This window comes from Muntiacus reevesi, chromosome 4, assembly GCF_963930625.1.
Source record: "Muntiacus reevesi chromosome 4, mMunRee1.1, whole genome shotgun sequence".
NCBI lineage: Eukaryota > Metazoa > Chordata > Mammalia > Artiodactyla > Cervidae > Muntiacus > Muntiacus reevesi.
Genome location: NC_089252.1, coordinates 141009262 through 141028257, shown reverse-complemented (window position 1 = coordinate 141028257; position 18996 = coordinate 141009262). Strand labels below are relative to the sequence as shown.

General features: G+C 45.2%; 1 protein-coding gene across 1 annotated transcript in view; it reads left to right on the top strand.

The window, feature by feature from the left end:
• The first annotated feature begins 1396 nt into the window (after window positions 1-1396).
• TMCC3 (transmembrane and coiled-coil domain family 3) overlaps window positions 1397-18996 on the top strand; it is a 272483-nt gene continuing 254883 nt past the window's right edge. The window contains exon 1 of the mRNA XM_065934218.1: window positions 1397-1484. Coding sequence (XP_065790290.1) covers window positions 1476-1484 — 9 coding nt within the window. The 5' untranslated portion in view covers window positions 1397-1475. The remainder of the gene's footprint in view (window positions 1485-18996) is intronic.

The window sequence follows — 18996 nt, the reverse complement described above, 5'->3', positions numbered from 1 at the left end:
ATCACAAATATGTAAAAAGGGGGTTAGCAGAGTTCATAGATTTCCTTTCTTTACTTTTTCTCCCAATACATCATCAGTCATCTCTCCTCTTATCTGTGCTGGTAGGCACCCAAGACATATCTAGATGAACTATTTTCATTCATTTGATCATAAAAGTACTTAGTCTGTTTAATAATTGGTGCCGCTGACACTCTATCAAAGTTAGAAAATTATAGCAGTGTATCTTTGACAGCGGTAAGTGGTGATCTGCCAGAATAATTGGCAGTCAGGCAATGTAAAAGATGCAATTCTCCCAAGTGTTTACCCAGCACAAGCCTTTGCGTTCCTACTGCTGTTGCCTGCTTACCTGTCACAGCAGAGTTTGAAAACACAAGCGTCCTTGTAAGTTTTTCAAAGGCTCTTTTGGTAAACAAGGGATTTTTTTTTTCCTTCTCTTCTACATTGAATTCAGGCTGCCTTGAATTCTGTGCTATTTGATTTACTTTGTTCAGCAACAGAAGCTGAAAAGAGAAAGGCCAGGTTTCTTCCCGAAGATCTGCACACGTCGTTCCATTCTAATCTGTTCTTGAAGAGTTGGCTCCTGCATACTCTGGGTCCAGGTGTGCGGTGTTTTCTTGATCAGGAGGACGATATCCCGTGTCCCTCATCCTTTCCCCAGCATTAGCAGTTGGGGATGGGCTTTCTCTGTTGTTTGGAGAAGTTGGGGTGGGGGTGGGGAGACTGTTTGTGAAGAGGAAGCTTAGCAAGCAGGGGTTTGCCAGGAAGACCTGTGGGTTCTTCAGTAATGAGGATGCCCTGGCGCTACCGAGTTCGTTCATCTGAACAAAACTAGATCATTTGTGTTCCGTGAGGCTGTCTTTCCTCCTGCCTCAGGCTGATCTGCGGTTTCCCACCCTTAAATTCTTCCCCCAGCCCTCCTCCCCCGACAAAGGTTTCTGAATGCTCAGGACTTCCAAAAGACAATCGCTGACTCTATTATAGAGGGGATGGGACACTAGCAGGCACCCTCCCATCCAACGGGCAGTACAGAAGTACTTTCAAAGTGGGGAGAACTCTCATTTCAGTTCTCCACCAACCCTCTTGCTCCTTAAACCGCAGGGTCCCCACGTTCAACTCCAGCCGTCTCCCAGCGCTGGGGTGGCCGCGAGGACCGGTTCCTCTCCGGGTGGGGCGCGACCTCGAGAAGGAGAAGGGCGCAGCGGCCCGAGGAAGGTGGGGCCGCCGCGACCTGGGAGGAAGGCCCCCGGAGCGGGAGGTCCCCGAGCTAGGCCCGCGGGAGGGGGCGGACCCGAGGACCCAGCCGCCTGGAAGCCACCGCCCCGCCCCGCCCCGGGCCGCGGGTCCGCCGGCTCGCCAGCCGCGGCGCACGCGTGTGCGGGCAGGGGCAGCGCGGTCGTCCCCGCCAGCCGAGCGGCGCTCCCGCCCCGTCGCCTCGCGCCGGCGCCGCCGAGCCCGGCCAGCACCGTCCCGGCACCATGCGGAGGGTGAGTGTGCCCCGCCTCGGAGGCGCAAGGGGCCGGGGAGCGTGAGAGCGCGTCCCTCCCGCCCCGCTGCGGGCGACGGGAGAGCCGGGCGGGAAGGGCAGAGGGCTGTGACGGCGGTTCTCGCGGGGCCGCTGCCGTAGCCTGGACGAGCGGAGGGGGCGGCGCCCTTCGGACGGCGTGGGGGTTCACGGGGGACCGTGGGATCCCTCCTCGCCCGAGGGCATCGGTTTCATCGGTTGCCTGCGGCCGCGCGGACACGTCGAGAGCTCTGTGTCCGCGCCTCCCCGAGGCCAAGGTGGGCTCTTCCCCGCACCCTGCGCCCCCAGTTTTGGGAAGAGCCCCTTTCCCCGCGTTCCCCAAGCCGGCTCGGCTCGCCGCTGGGTTCTGAGTTCGGCGCCTAGCTCGCTCCTCGGGAGCCTCGTAAACTTTGCCGGCAGACGCGGTTCGGGCTCCCCTGGCGCACACGCAGGGAGCGGCGGGCCCCAGCCCGAGTCCTGCAAGTGACGGCGCCGCGGCGGGTGCGTGCGTTTGGAGGAGGTAGTGGTCCCTAGTCTTCTCCAGAAATGCGCTCGCTTACGGCGTTTGGAAGGCGCGAAGGGGTGTGAACTCTAGTCGCTCCCGCTAGCCAGGCGCTGCCCACCGACGGGAAGCCGCGCGGAGTCCGGGAGGCCGAGTCGGGGCTGGGGGCGCCCTCGACAGCGGCTCCTTCCCCAAACCGCGAGTGTGAGGGTCTTGCTCACACCGTTCCCCCTCCACCAGAGCTCCTGGGGTGGGGGTGGGGGGGAACGCCAATCCGCAGGCTGAACTGCAGGGTTTATTCCATCCCCAAGGAACAGTCTGAAGGTTGGTGATGCTTGTTGCCCTCCTTTGCAAAGCACGCTCCCATGACCTGCGCAGTTTGATCTTGCATGTCTGCGGGAGCTGATTAACATGGAAGTGTTGGTGATTGACATGGAAGTGTCGGTGATTGACATCAAAGCACTGGTGATTTTCTGAGTTATCAGTCCCCATATGCCGTTTGGATCTTAATCTTGGGGACCAGGCTACTTTAATCAAATGCAGGATCTCGGCACTTACAGAGTAGAAGAGGGAGTAGCGGAAATCCAAGGAGATCCAGGTAGATACCGTGACATTTCCCCAGACCTCCTAAAGGCCAACCCTCATGACAGTTTATGTGCCAGAGCAGAGAGTGTTTTCTGAAGAGATAAGGTTGAGAGAGGAAATGGGAAAAACAGAGTAATTCACCGGAGCCTGTGAATTTCTCTGGGTTGGAGTTTGGGGTTGCCTTGTGACTAAGGTATGTGTGTGTTTGTTCAGTTCAGTCAGTACTTTCTGACTCTTTGAGAGTGTGTCCGGCTCCTCTGTCCATGGGATTTTCCAGACAAGGATACTGGAGTGGGTTGCCATTTCCTCCTCCAGGGGATCTTCCTGACCCAGGTATCATACCCGCTTTCTCTTGCCTGTGTCTCCTGTGTTGGGAGGTGGATTACCACTTGAGCTGCCTAGGAAGCCCTATGTATGTGCTTATTAATTTGGTCACCTGTGACCCTTTCAAAGATTTCTTCCTCTCAGGGGTTAGGGTGTTTCAAAGGGAACTCTGACCTGTCCTTTGGCAGATGGTGCCAGGTTAAGACTTCTGTTTGGTGGGGGTGGGTGATATTTAGAGTGAGTTTATGTAGAGCAACTGTGAATTGGCCTCAGCTGCCTCTGGAAAGTCTATTAGTGAGCTGACCTGGAAATTTACCTGGCTTGCCTTTGGAGTGAGTCCAAACCTGCTCAGGTGTTTCTGGGGAGAACAGGATTCCAGCGGGGCTGGCCAGCTAGTTTGACACGCCTGGCATCAGAAGAGCAGCAGAAATGGAAACTGGCAGGGTTACTTGTTTAAACGCCAAATTCAGTAACCTCCTTTTACCTTGAGTGCCACTGGGGTTATAAAGGAAAGCAACTGAGATAGGATCTGTAGGACTAGGTAAGGTGTGTTAGATGGAGATTCTAGATTTGAGGATGGAGGGCATTGACCAAAGTATTTTGAAATGAGCTTGCATACTACCTTCTTTAGGATGAAAGAGGTGAATGCTTGCTAGAATGGCAGATTTCTGGGTGAACCTCAGTCGTTTTATATGAGAACTTTTAGGACTGGAGCTCAGCAATCTGCATTTTAAACACCCACCACCACCACTATAAAGTAGTGAAAAGTGTTAGTGACTTTCAGTGTCACTCAGCCGTGTCTGACTCTTTGTGACCCCATGAACTGTAGCCCTCCAGGCTCTTCTCTCCATGAGATTCTCCAGACAAGAATACTGGAGTGGGTAGCCATTCCCTTCTCCAGGGAGTTGAACCCAGGTCTACTGCATTGCGGACTCTACCATCTGAGCCACTGGGGAGCCACCACCATAAGGCATATGTATTAAACACTTGCTATGTGTGGGCACTGTTCTGAGCTCTAGGAGTACAGAGGGCAGATGATAGCTAAAAGCCTTGTTTTCTTGGAGGCTACATTCTGGTTGAGAAATTAGACGATACAGTAGTAAACAAATATTCAAATAATTTTACATAGTGATGAGTGCTATGAAAAAAATAAAGCAGGATAATGGAATTGCTGCTAGCCGAAGCCAGTTGAGCTATTTCAAATCCTGAAAGATGATGCTGTGAAAGTGCTGCACTCAATGTCAGCAAATTTGTAAAACTCAGCAGTGCCCCCAGGACCGGAAAAAGTCAGTTTTCATTCCAATCCCAAAGAAAGGCAATGCCAAAGAATGCTCAAACTATCACACAGTTGCACTCATCTTACACGCTAGTAAAGTAATGCTTAAAATTCTCCAAGCCAGGCTTCAGCAATACGTGAACCGTGAACTTCCAGACGTTCAAGCTGGTTTTAGAAAAGGCAGGGGAACCAGAGATCAAATTGCCAACATCTGCTGGATCATCAAAAAAGCAAGAGAGTTCTAGAAAAACATCTATTTCTGCTTTATTGACTATGCCAAAGCCTTTGACTGTGTGGATCACAATAAACTGTGGAAAATTCTGAAACAGATGAGAATACCAGACCACCTGACCTGCCTGTTGAGAAACCTGTATGCAGGTCAGGAAGCAACAGTTAGAACTGGACATGGAACAACAGACTGGTTCCAAATAGGAAAAGGAGTACATCAAGGCTGTATATTGTCACCCTGCTTATTTAACTTCTGTGCGGAGTACATCAAGAGAAACGCTGGGCTGGAGGAAGCACAAGATGGAATCAAGATTGCCAGGAGAAATATCAATAGCCTCAGATATGCAGATGACACCACCCTTATGGCAGAAAGTGAAGAAGAACTAAAGAGCCTCTTGATGAAAGTGAAAGAGGAGAGTAAAAAAGTTGGCTTAAAGCTCAACATGCGGAAAACTAAGATCATGGCATCTGGTCCCATCACTTCATGGCAAATAGATGGGGAAACAGTGGAAACAGTGGCTGACTTTATTTTTCCGGGGTCCAGAATCACTGTGGATGGTGATTGCAGCCATGAAATTAAAAGACGCTTGCTCCTTGAAAGTTATGACCAACCTAGACAGCATATTAAAAAGCAGAGACATTACTTTGCCAACAAAGATCTGTCTAATCAAGGCTATGGTTTTTCCAGCGGTCATGTATGGATGTAAGAGTTGGACTATAAGGAAAGCTGAGCGCCAAAGAATTGATGCTTTTGAACTGTGTTGTTGGAGAAGACTCTTGAGAGTCTCTTGGACTGCAAGGAGATCCAACCTGTCCATCCTAAAGGAGACCAGTCCTGGGTGTTCTTTGGAAGGACTGATGTTGAAACTGAAAGTCCAATACTTTGGCCACCTGATGCGAAGAGCTGACTTATTTCAAAAGACGCTGATGCTGGGAAAGATTGAGGGCAGGAGGAGAAGGGAATGACAGAGGATGAGATGGTTGGATGGCATCACTAACTCGATGGACATGGGTTTGGGTGGACTCCGGTAGTTGGTGATGGACAAGGAGGCTTGGTGTGCTGCGGTTCATGGGGTCGCAAAGAGTCGGACACAACTGAGCGACTGAACTGAACTGAACTGAAGCTTGTACTGCCAATAAACTACAGGCCAATAAAGTAAGAGATGAGTTGTTGAGTCAAGGAGTAGCAGCTTTATTTGGAAAGCCAGCAGACTGAGAAGATGGTGGACTAATGTCCCCCCAAAACCATCTTACCTAAGTTAGAATTTAGGCTGCTTTTATACTAAAATGGGAGGCAGTGTGGCTGACTGTTGCAAAGTCCTTGGTGCCAAAATCGCTTGTTCTTGGAGCTGTCCAGGAGGGTCTGGTCACAATGTTCCCATAAATCTTCAACAAGACTAAGGTTAATCTCTGTTCTGCAACTTTTTCTATCTATGTGGATGGGAAAGTGTTATACTTTTAAAGGTCAGAGTCTTGGGAATGGGCTGTCCTATGTATTTCAGGCTATGGAGAATCTCCATGACTTAAGCTCAGGCAACAGAGCTCAAAAGTTAGAGTTAAAGGAATAGGTCAATATGGAGTTGGGTTTGTTCTGTTACAGAATGGAAGGTGAAGCCAGGAGTGAAGCCATTTTAGTTTGTGTGTGCAGGGAAGATGTTCCTAAGGAGTCGACATTTGAACTGTGAATTACACAGGAAAGGAAGTCAGCGATGCGAAGTTTTGAGGAAAGTGCTATAGACTGAAGAACATCAAATGCAAAGGCCCTGAAGTAGGAGCAGGCATGGCCTGTGTGAGAAACAGAGAGAAGATACCAGAGTTGAAGCAGAGTGGGGGTGTGTAAGGGATGAGGAGAGTGGAATGAGGAAATTTGGATTTAGGCCTAAATGCAGAGGGATGCTCTTTGTTTTTTGTTTTCACTTTATTAAGCTTTTCATTTTGTATTCGAGTATAGTTGATTATCAGTGTTGTGCTAGTTTGAGGTGAACAGTGAAGGGACTCAGCCATATGTATACATGTATCCATTCTCCTCTAAACTCCCCTCCCATCCAGCCTGCCACATAACGATGAGCAGAGTTCCCTGTGCTATACAGTAGGTCCTTGTTGGTTAGAGGGATGCTCTTTAGAGAATCTTAATGAGAGGAGTAGAATGGTCTGCTTTACTTGTTTGAAGATCAGTTTGGCTGTGTGTGTAGGATGGATTGTGGGATGGGAATGGTAGTGGGTGAGGAAGACCACCTTTGAGTGCAGGAGTGATGGAGCGGGGGTGGGGGGGTATTTTGGAGCTAAAGTCAACTGAGTTGCTAATGTGGGAGGAAGGAATAATGATGCATAATGAAAATAGTGAGCATTCAGTGAACATTTGCTGTGTGTGGTACACGTATTAACAAGAGCCCTGTGAAATAGTAACTCTTGTCACCATTCTACAGATGCAGTCACAAGCTCAGGAACGTTGAGTATGTTGCTCTAGGCCACCCAGCTAAGTGTTGGAGCTGGGATTGGACCTGGGTTTGCCTGCCCCCAAAACCCTGCTCTTGCCAGTCTGCTCTGTTGCCTGCAAACTGCTTGCTCCTGTCTCGGACGTTTTCTGGTCCTGACAGATAATTTTGCTGTTTGGAAGATGCATGTGGTGACCATTTAGCCATTGTAAATCAGTAAATGCAGAGGGAGGGACGACATTCTATTACAGTGGAAAGCAGTGACTATTTTCCCTGGTATTCCTGATTGAAAGGGAAAGTGCATGAGGGTGTTCAGAATGGCCAGTAACTGGGTTTCTCCAGGGAGAAGCTGGCATGGTGCATAAACCACTCTGCCCGGTACTTTGAACCTCATGTGACCTCGAGAGAAGCCACCTGCTCGATTCTTCTTTCACCCCTTCATGTAGCTGGTTAACATTTTGTTCTCTATTTTGCATCCAGAATGAGCTCCTTCCTATGAGAGCCAAGGGTTTCAAGAGTTACTTTTAAAACTTACTTGTATTTGGCGGAGAATAGATGGATGTATGTGTATGGCTGGGTCCCTTTGCTGTTCACCTAAAACTATGACAACATTGTTAACTGGCTATACCCCTAAACAAAATAGAAAGTTTAAAGTCTGGAGTAGTCGGGGGTGGTGGGAGAAGGAGGAGGCAGCAGTGAATCGCTTATAAATGACTTCGAGGCAGGACCTGAGCCTCAATTCCAGGAGGATGATGGTTATCCATGACCAAGAAGGAAAGACCTGAGATGTGAAGTCAGCGATTGCCACCCTTCAATGTGAGTCAGCGGGCCCGAGAAAGGAGAATGCCTGCCACCTGGCCTGTATTTGCCTGCAGCCACTCCAACCACTACCTGTGGTGAACCTAAAGGAAACTCTGAGAATGCAGGATAACAGGCCCCAGTTACCTTAGATGCCCTGTGACGTGCAACCAGAGGATTATGCATTCTGAAAAAGACATAATTCAAAGGACTGTCTCCAACCTGGAGAGAAGGACCCTTATCAGATGACACAGATTTACATCAAGATAAAGATGATATGCAGAGAAAACCAATGCCCCCAAAGAGATTACAGCCACTCCTCCGAACAGATCTAGCGGGAATAACCGCAAAAGTCACCTTGGGGCCCCTTAATAGAACAGGGTGTAAGCTCCACGACCCCAACTAAGTAGGGTCTATGAGCTGAGTGTCAACATTAAAGAAGTTACAGAAGACTGACTATCACCCCAATAAAGATTTCTTGGGTTCATATCTCAAAGAAAATTTGAAGTAGGAGATAGATGGGTCCCTGGGCTGAACAGCTGGTGATTTTCAAACTGAAGTTTGTCCTCAGCCAGACAAGAAAGACATGCATTAATATGGAGGGAAAAACCTGATGGGGGAATTTGTTGCACTGGAAAGGAAAAAAGAGGAATGAGTTTTTCTTTTTCACTTCTCTGAGAGCAAAGAAGATAAAGAAAACAGTGAGTAGGCCTGAACATTCCGGGTTTATTTTAATTTCAGTTCAGTCGCTCAGTGGTGTCCGACTCTTTGTGACTCTATGGACTGCAGCGCGCCAAGCCTCCCTGTCCATCACCAACACCTGGAGTTTACTCAAACTCATGTCCATTGTGTCAGTGATGCCATCGAACCATCTCATCCTCTTCATCCCCTTCTCCTCCTGTCTTCAACCTTTCCCAGCATCAGGGTCTTTTCAAATGAGTCAGCTCTTCGCATCAGGTGGCCAAGTATTGGACTTTCAGCTTCAACATCAGTCCTTCCAATGAACACCCAGGACTGATCTTCTTTAGGATGATGATGCAGTTCAAGGGACTCTCAAGAGTCTTCTCCAACAACACAGTTCAAAAGCATCAGTTCTTCAGCGCTCAGCTTTCCTTATAGTTCAACTCTCACATCCATACATGACTACTGGAAAAACCAGAACTTTGACCTTTGTTGGCAAAGTAATGTGTCTGCTTTTTAATATGCTGTCTAGGTTGGTCATAACTTTCCTTCCAAGGAGTAAGCGTCTTTTAATTTCTGGTTGCAGTCACCATCTGCAGTGATTTTGAAGCCCAAGAAAATAGTCTGTCAATGTTTCCACTATTTCCCCATCTATTTGCCATGAAGTGATGGGACCAGATGCCATGATCTTCGTTTTCTGAATGTTGAGTTTTAAGCCAAGTTTTTTACTCTCCTTTTTCACTTTCATCAAGAGGCTCTTTAGTTCTTCTTTGCTTTCTGTCTTAAGGGTGGTGTCATCTGCATATCTGAGGTTACTGATATTTCTCTTGGCAATCTTGATTCCAGCTTGTGCTTCATCCAGCCCAGCATTCTCATGATGTACTCTGCATTTAAGTTAAATAAGCGGGGTGACATTATACAGCCTTGACATACTCCTTTTCCTATTTGGAACCAGTCTGTTGTTCCATGTCCAGTTCTAACTGTTGCTTCCTGACCTGCATACAGGTTTCTCAAGAAGCAGGTCAGGTGGTCTGGTATTCCCATCTATTTAAGAATCTTCCTGAGTTTGTTGTGGTCCACACAGTCAAAGGCTATGGCATAGTCAATAAAGCAGAAATAGATGTTTTTCTGGAACTCTTGCTTTTTCGATGATCTAGTGGATGTTGGCAATTTGATCTCTGGTTCCTCTGCCTTTTCTAAATCCAGCTTGAACATCTGGAAGTTCACTGTTCACGTACCACTGAAGCCTGACTTGGAGGATTTTGAGCATTACTTTACTCACATGTGAGATGAGTACAAGTATGTGGTAGTTTGAGCATTCTTTGGCATTGCCTTTCTTTGGGATTGGAATGAAAACTAACCTTTTCCAGTCCTGTGGCCACTGTTGAATTTTCCAAATTTGCTGGCATATTGAGTGCAGCACTTTCACAGCATCATCTTTTAGGATTTGAAATAGCTCAACTGGAATTCCATCACCTCCACTAGCTTTGTTTTTATTGATGCTTCCTAAGGCCCAAGTGACTTCACACTCCAGGATGTCTGGCTCTAAGTGAGTGATCACACCATTGTGATTATCTGGGTTGTGAAGATCTTTTTTGTACAGTTCTTCTGTGTATTCTTGCCACCTCTTCTTATCTTCTGCTTCTATTAGGTCCATACCATTTCTGTCCTTTATTGTGCCCATCTTGGCATGAAATGTTCCTTTAGTATCTCTAATTTTCTTGAAGAGATCTCTAGTCTTTCCCATTCTATTTTTTTCCTCTATTTCTTTGCATTAATTACTGAGGAAGCCTTTCTTGTTTCTCTTTGCTGTTCTTTGGAACTCTGCATTCAAATGGGTACATCTTCCCTTTTCTCCTTTGCTTTTTGTTTCTCTTCTTTTCACAGCTATTTGTAAGGTCTCCTCCGACAGCCATTTTGCTTTTTTGCACTTCTTTTTCTTGGAGATGGTCTTGATCCCTGCCTCCTTCCTGTACAGTGTCATGAACCTCCATCCATAGTTCTTCGGGGACTCTATCTAATCCCTTGAATCTATTTCTCACTTCCACTGTATAGTCATAAGGGATTTGATTTAGGTCATACCTGAATGGTCTAGTGGTTTTCCCTCCTTTCTTCAATTTAAGTCTGAGTTTGGCAATAAGGAGTTCATGATCTGAGCCACAGTCAGCTCCCGGTCTTGTTTTTGCTGACTGTATAGATCTTCTCCCTCTTTGGCTGCAAAGAATATAATCAATCTGATTTCAGTATTGACCATCTGGTGATGTCCATGTGTAGAGTCTTCTCTTGTGTTGTTGGAAGAGGGTGTTTGCTATGACCAGTGCGTTCTCTTGGCAGAACTCTGTTAGCCTTTGCTCTATTCTGTACTCCAAGGCCAAATTTGCCTGTTACTCCAAGTGTTTCTTGACTTCCTCCTTTTGCATTCCAATCCTCTATAATGAAAAGGACATCTTTTTTGGGTGTTAGTTCTAGAAAGTCTTATAGGTCTTTATAGAATTGTTCAACTTCAGCTTCTTCAGCATTACTGATCAGGGCATAGACTTGGATTACTGTGATATTGAATAATTTGCCTTGGAAATGAACAGAGATCATTTGTCGTTTTTGAGGTTTCATCCAACTGCTGTGTTTTGGACTCTCTTGTTGACTATGATGGCTGCTCCATTTCTTCTCAGGGATCCTTGCCCACAGTAGTAGATGTAATGGTCATCTGAGTTAAATTCACCCATTTCAGTCCATTTTAGTTCGCTGAGTCCTAAAATGTTGACATTCACTCTTGCCGTCTCCTGTTTGACCGCTTTCAATTTGCCCTTATTCATGGACCTAATATTCCAGGTTCCTATCCAGTATTGCTCTTTACAGCATCGGACTTTACTTCCATCATCAGTCACATTCACAACTGGGTGTTGTTTTTGCTTTGGCTCCATCTCTTCATTCTTTCTGTAGTTATTTTTTCACTGATCTCCAGTAGCATATTGGGCACCTACTAACCTGGGAGTTCATCTTTCAGTGTCCTATCATTTTGCCTTTTCATACTGTTCATGGGGTTCTCAAGGCATGAATACTGAAGTGGTTTGCCATTCCCTTCTCCAGTGGACCACATTCTGTCAGACATCTCCACCATGACCCGACTGTGTTGGGTGGCCCTACACAGCATGGCTCATAGTTTCATTGAGTTAGACAAGGATGGGGTCCATATGATCAGATTGGTTAGTTTTCTATGATTATGGTTTTCAATCTGTCTGCCCTCTGATGGAAAAGGATAAGAGTGCTTCTAATTCTGCACGTCTGTAACTAAGTTTGCTTTTCTGCCCTCTAACTGCAGGAGCTACACTTCACTTGACTCTATGCTAAATACATCCTCTATCTGGTGTTTACCTTACAACACCCTTCCCCTTGTAGTTACATGCCAGAAAGAAGGCCTCAGAGCCACCAAACTGCCAGATGCAGTTACTGGGTTACTGACACCAGTTTATGACTGTCTATAAAACAATCCAAGAGGAAGAAATTAAGATCCTGTCACCTTTGCTTCCTCATCACAGACTCCTGACTGCGAGCACGTGCCTTAGGGGTATAGTTCCTGAGGCAGGAGCATACTGTGTTCCCCTCTCCGCCAGCTGACAATGAAAACACCATTCTGTTTCTTCCAAAAAAAAGGTTTAAAGTTTGAAAAAAAGAGTTAGAAATCAGTCATGGACAAATAATGACAATGGTAGTTACCACTTATTGATGGCTTCTTTGTGCCAGGCATGGGTCATCTCCCTTCATGTTTGTAACAGCTTTAAAGTTACAATTAACAAGTGATACATTTACATAAAATTTAAAAGATAGGAAGTTTTCAGTGAACATTGTTCCTCCTACTCTTGCTCAACTGGCTGCTTCCCTCCCCCTAGAAATGATTGAGGTTAAACCCATTTCTTGTGTACTTTCAGAAATAGTCTATGCAGAGACACAGCAGATGTATATTCACAGCCCCTGCCTTTTTACACACAAATGTAAATGTTAACATATAATGCTAACATATAAATGCACTTTGCTTTTTTCTGTGTACACAAGATTGATGTTTGTAGAGCTACCTCTTCTTTTTATGGCCTCACGTGGTACCTTCATATGGATCTGCTGGAATTGATTTTTCTAGCTTTGCTACTATCAGTGGTGCTGAATACTCTTATACATACATGATTTCATATGAGTATATCTGTGTGATAAATTTCTGAATCAACTGATGCAAATGTCTTTACCTTTGTTAGGTAAAGCAGCATAGTGTTGGGGAGGTATCTATATAAATATATAGACACATAGATATAGCACATATTTAGGAGCCGAATTGCCTGGGGTGGACTCGATTGCCATTTAACAGTATGTGCGTGTCATTTAACCTCTCTTTAACTCCCTTGCCTGACTTGTAAAATAGGAATGAGAGTAGTGCCTACTTAACATGATAGTTAGGAAGGTTGTATCAGTTAGTTTGTGTTGATTTGTTAAATCATCCCAAAGCTTAGCGACTTAAGACAATAGCTGTTTTACTCATCTCATGAGTCAGTAGGTTGGCTGGGTGGCTCTTCTTGGCTTGGCTCCACTGAGTTCTCTCCTGCTTTGTGGTCCTGGTGGGTCAGCTGGTAGCTGGAGGATCTAGGGTGGCCTCACTTGTTTCTGGCAGTCGACAAGTGAGTAGGTCTTTGGGGACCTCGTTTGGGGTGGCAGATCTTCATGTGGAGGTCTCAGGATTCAAAAAAGCAGCAAGAGATGGCAAACCCCAAAACACAAGCATTTTTCAGATCTCTGCTTATGTCATATTTGCTGCTGTTCCATTGACCAAAGCAGGTATCCGGCCAGCCTCAGAGTCCATGTGGGAGGGGACTCTTCAAGGCCTAGGATACGGTAAGGGGAATCATTGCCCCCATTTTGGTAAACAATCTGCCACAAAAATTGAGTTAGTTAATAGTTGTAAAGTGACTGACTAGTACAGTGCCTGGCATATTGTAAGTACTGTGCAAGTTTGTTAAATTGAAAAAAGAAAGAGGTATTACCAGACTGAAAAATTGATGCTTTCAAGCTATGTTGCTAGGGAAGACCCTTGCCAGTCTCTTGGACAGAAAGGAGATCAAACCAGTCAATCCTAGAGGAAATCAACCCTGAATGTTCATTGGAAGGGCTGATGCTGAAGCTCAAACTCCAGTACTTTGGCCACCTGATTCAAAGAACCAACTCACTGGAAAAGACCCTGATGCTGGGAAAGATTGAAGGCAGAAGGAGAAGGGGTGACAGAAGACAAGATTGATGCCAGGTTGGATGGCATCACCAACTCAATGGAACTGGTTTTGAGCAAACTCTGGGAGATAGTGAAGGACAGGGAAGCCTGGCGTGCTGCGGTCCATAGGGTCACAAAGAGTTGGACACAGCTTAGTGACTGAACACCACCATCAATTACCAATCTGCCCTCACTCTTCACCTCCATTTGCTATGTGTTAGTGCTATCTTCCCATTTCTTTCTGATACTGTAGCAATGTGATTTATCCGTGAAGAGGTGGGTGTTCTTGTTCCCATTTCACATATAGAAAAAGTGATGCTCAGAGATGTCAGGTCATTTTTTTCAGATGCTCTGGGTCAGACAACAGTGCGAATCCTTTGTGTGTCTGACTCTAAAGCCCTGCAGCTTGTCTTGGTGCTCTGGGTGGGGGCACCATTTCTGTGTCCCTGACACAGTGCTCGGCTCTCCTCCCCACCCTCTCATTTCATGACCCCGATGTCCACTTCACATTTGGGTCTTACCAAGTCGAGAGGGATCTATGATCCTGTTGCAGTCTTTCACAGTGACTTTAATTTCATCCTGGCTCGCCAGATACACAGTAAGGTGTCAACCACAGAGACAGTAGGCTCTGTGCATGCGAAGGGATGATAAAGGGAAACCTGTCACTTTCTCTCTTTTAAATTCAGAAAGTAGTTGAGTCTGACCTTATTTTGTTTATTCTTTCTTCTTTTCCATTCCTTACATCTTTTTTGCTTCACTTTCTCCTTTTCAAGGCAGAAAGCCCATTCCCCAAGGGGCAGACATGAAGGTAGGATTCATGATTTCATAGTGGTTCAGGACTTGATCTCTGGCAACAGATCGCCTGGATTCAAATCCAGCTCAGCTATTTATTGGCCTTGTGACTTGGATTGGCTCACTTGCATTAACGGATTTTTCTGAAGACTGAATAATAATCTGTTCAAAGTGCTGTTATTATTATGTAGCAGATGACTTTTGCTTCTATCTTCTTCATTCTATTTCACATCCCTGCTCCTCCAAATCTATCCTTCTGCCCCTAGATATGTCTGACACTTACGGAGCCCTTACTCTAACTGCCTTATGTGTAATTAGCTCATTTAATCCTCACAGCAAACCTCTGAAATAAGTACCGTATTATCCCCGTGTTCAAGTGAGGAAGCTAGAGATGCTGAGCAGCTAAGTAATTTGCCCAGCATACCACAGCCAATAAATGATGTAGCAGGGATTTTAAACCAGGCATCCTGGCACCAGAGTCTGTGTTCTTAATGTTTATGCTAATAAAAAAAAGAATAGGATGGAAGGTTGGGGATATAAAATGGAGAGCTTCTGCACTAGGTAACTGCTGGTGAACTCGCGGGCAGCCTCCATCCTTGGCAGCTGTTAAGCATAGCCACCTGAGCCTTAGACCAAAAATCCTTGCACAAAAAAACATAAATGAATGAACTTTCAGTCCTTTTGCCAAAAACCTTTCCACTTCAATCATAGTAATCCTAACAAGATTTCAGGCATTATGTCTCTCTTTTAACCGAGGTGTTGACCTTTGAAAATACATGGGGCTTTTTTTTTTTTAAGGTTTGAGAATCAAGCCGGCTAGTTCTGAGGCTTGCCACCTTTTGCTCCTTTTGATGGAGTGCTTCTCTGGTGGCAAACAATGTTTGCCAAAGCAGCAGAGAGGATAAAACATAAACACTGCAGGTAATTCATGGCTTTCTGAATTTAGAGACCTGCATATCTTCAAGTTGAAGGAAACAACTGAGGTGGTTTCATAAGCATTGTTTGTACATGGACTAAATGTAACGAGGTAACGCTCATGGAACAGATATTTCAAATGAACATCCTAATGTGTGCTCGGCATCCATGGTGAGTAAATGATCTCTGCGTGGCCTTGGTCTCCTCAGAGGGCTTGGAGTCTGTCTGAGGAGGTGGTGAAGCAGATCTGTGAGTGGTGGCATGCTGTTGCAATGAAGCTGGAGGTTGTTGTTCAGTTGTTGGGTTGCTCAGTCATGTCTGACTCTTTGCGACCCCATGGACTGCATCACACCAGGCTTCGCTGTCCTTCACCAACTCCTGAAGTTTACTCAAACTCATGTCCATTGAGTTGGTGATGCTATCCATCCATCTTGTCCTCTGTCATCCCCTTCTTCTTCTGCTTTCAGTCTTTCCCAGCATCAGAATCTTTTTTAATGAGTTGGCTCTTTGTATCAAGTGGCCAAAGTATTGGAGTTTCAGTTTCAGCATCAGTCCAATGAATATTCAGGATTGATTTCCTTTAGGGTTGACTGGTCTGATCTCTTTGCAGTCCAAGGGACTCTCAAAAGCCTTCTCCAACACCACATTTCAAAAGCATCAATTCTTTGGCGCTCAGCCTTCTTTATGGTCCACCTCTCACATCCATATGTGACTACTGGAAAAACCATACCTTTGACTATACAGACCTTTGTCCGCAAGCTAGAAGTTCCTCACTTACTCAGGGCAGAGGTGAAGGGAAGGTTATAAAAGCTTTCAGACAGAATGACTGTTAATAGAGACTTGAAGTGTGAGCAGGGCAACCAGGAAGGAGGAGGAGGATTTCGTTCCAGGTGGGATGAGCAGCGTGTGCAAGCTGGGGAGAGGAGTAGCGCCTGAAAGAAGCCAGAAACCTTTAGAGCAGCTGATGCCTAGAACACGGGGAGTGCACAGGAGCTGAGGAGGGAGAGAGAAGGGGAAAGGCCCAGCCGGCGGTGTAGGTCATGTTGAGAAGTGTCCAAAGAACAGCCCAAAGCCATTGAGAGCTTCTAAGCAGATTTTTGAAAATCAGATGTTTGCTTCAGAAGTTTCCTTTGGCCGTAAGGTGGAGTGTGGACTGGAGGTGGAAAGTTGGGGTAGGAAGCCTGGTTAGGAGGCTAGTAGTCATTGATCCAGATGACCATGACCAGGGGGGTAAAGGGAAACGGCTTGTTCTGTTTGAGTGGGGTTTTGGCAGTAGAGTCAGTAGAACTTAGTGACTGATAGGATGCAGTGGGGGCTTCCCTGGTGGCTCAGCGGTAATGAATCTGCCCGCAATGCAGGAGATCCAGATCCAGTCCCTGGGTCGGGAAGGTCTCCTGGAGGAGGACGTGGCTAACTCACTCCAGTATTCTTGCCTGGAGAATCCCATGGACAGAGGAACCTGGCAGCCTGCAACTATAGGGTTGCTCAGAGTCAGATACGACTCAGGAACTAAGTATTAGCAGCAGGATGCAGAGGATCAGGGAGGACAGGGGTTAAGGATGACAGACTTATAACCTTGAATGTTTTATTATATCTGCATATATCCTTAAGCAAGACATGCTGTTATTTTGCCTGTCTTTAAACTTTATATGTATCACAACATATATACCATATGTGTGTGTATGAATGCATTATGTATTCTTATAATTTGCTTTTTTGCATTGTGTGGCATTTATCCATTTGATACCAAAAGCTGATAATGCACTTTTATAGTATGTTCATGAAATGAAATAACTGTGTGATTAAGTTATCCTTTCTCTTTTGCCATACACTTAGGTTGTTTTAAAGCAGAGCTGCTCTATTATTCTGTGTATCTACTTGTTTGCCAGGGCATTTAGAGGTGGGGTAGTGGGACAGTATTCTTGCCTGGAGAATCCCAGGGACCGGGGAGCCTGGTGGGCTGCTGTCTATGGGGTCGCACAGAGTCGGACACGACTAAAGCGACGTAGCAGCAACAGCAGTGGGACTGCACGGTAATCATACTGTCTGTTCTGCTAAACATTGCCATGCTCTTCCCTAAAGAGATTGATCAGCAGTTTATGAATGGCCTGTATTTTACCAAACACTTGGTACTGTCAAGAGTGTATTTTTTTTTTCCAAATCAGATAGGGGTAAAATATTATCTTACTGTGGTTTTAATTTGTGTTTCTCTGATTACAAGTATAGTTGAACATATTTTTATGTATTGATTTGCCTTTCAAGTTTCCTCTTTGGTGAAGTATCAGTTCATAGCTTTTGCTTATTTCTCTTTTATAGTGTCTTTTTCTTACTGAGTTGCAATGTTTCCAGTTTATCTTTTTTAATAGAATATTTTAAATTTTAATGTGTTTGAGGTTGCCAATTCATTCCTTTGTGGTTTGTGCTTTTTGTTTCATAAGGAGTCCTTCCCTGTCTGCAAACTAAAGATATTTACCTGTGTTTTTCCTAAAAAGAATTTAAACTTTGCCTTTAGTATTTAGACCATTAACCCACTTGATATTAAGTTCAACATATTAAGTGAGTTAGGAGTTTAGTATTTCCCCCCATACTGATAACCAACCACTTCAGCAACACTTACTGAATCTCCATCCTTTCCTCATGAATGTGAAGTGCCACCTTTTGCATTTATCGAGTTTCCATATATGGATGAATCTGTGGCCTCTTTTTTCAGATCTTAGTTACTACTTATTTATACTAACGCCTGATGTCAGATAGTAGTGTCACCTTACCTCATTGGTCTTGAGTATGTTTAAGTGCTTTGTTCATTGATGTGTCTATTGCCTAGAACAATGGCAGACTCATAGGAGGGGCTCAGTAAATATCTATTGAATGGCTGAAGCAACCTCATGTGGTGACAGCTAAGTCAGTAGTCCAGCAGTTCCTGACACCCTGGACAGTATTGGGAAGGGGAGGAGGAGACAGTCTGGAACACCATCTCTCGCTTCTTCCCTCCCTTACTCTGTGTTGCCTTTTGTCTCTTCTCATTAAGATCAAACTTTAGGATTCTCCTGGCTGAATCCTCAGCCAGCCCAACAATTACTGCTCAATATGGCTTCAACTTGCAAGTACAAGGTTAAGTGAGGTTGCTGCTAATTGGAACCTTGGAGGATTCTGATCACAAAATGTAGATAGCTCTGTGAGGTTCTTTGAAATCGGACCCTTAAGTTTTGGAAATAAGACAAGGGTCCCCTAAAACTAGGTCTTCTATGCATTAGGACATCTCTATTTTGCAGGTTAGTGTAGTTTCAAAAAAGACTTCTTTCTGTAGCATAGTTCTTAGCTTGTGTTGTTATTAAAGAGAAACTCCATCTACTAATGCTCATGACATGTAAAACATTGTACTAAGTGCTTTGCATATACATGTATAGTTAATTGATTCTTCAAAGCCATCTTTTTTTTGTTTACTTTTTGCAATAAACAGTTATTCATTTTTTCATTCATCTAATTTTCTTAAACCTTATTAGACTAAATAATGGACCAGGACTGCCATTCCAAAAACTCATAGTGTAAAGCAGACTTTTAAAGAAATGTTTGCATGCAATGTGATAATTGCATTTACAAAAGCATATCCAAAATACAGCCTAACAAAGAGCAAGTTTAACTCTAAGGGGCAGAAGAGAGGGGAATCTAGGACAGGGTTTAAATAGGACATAACACCTGGGAACACGCTTGAGG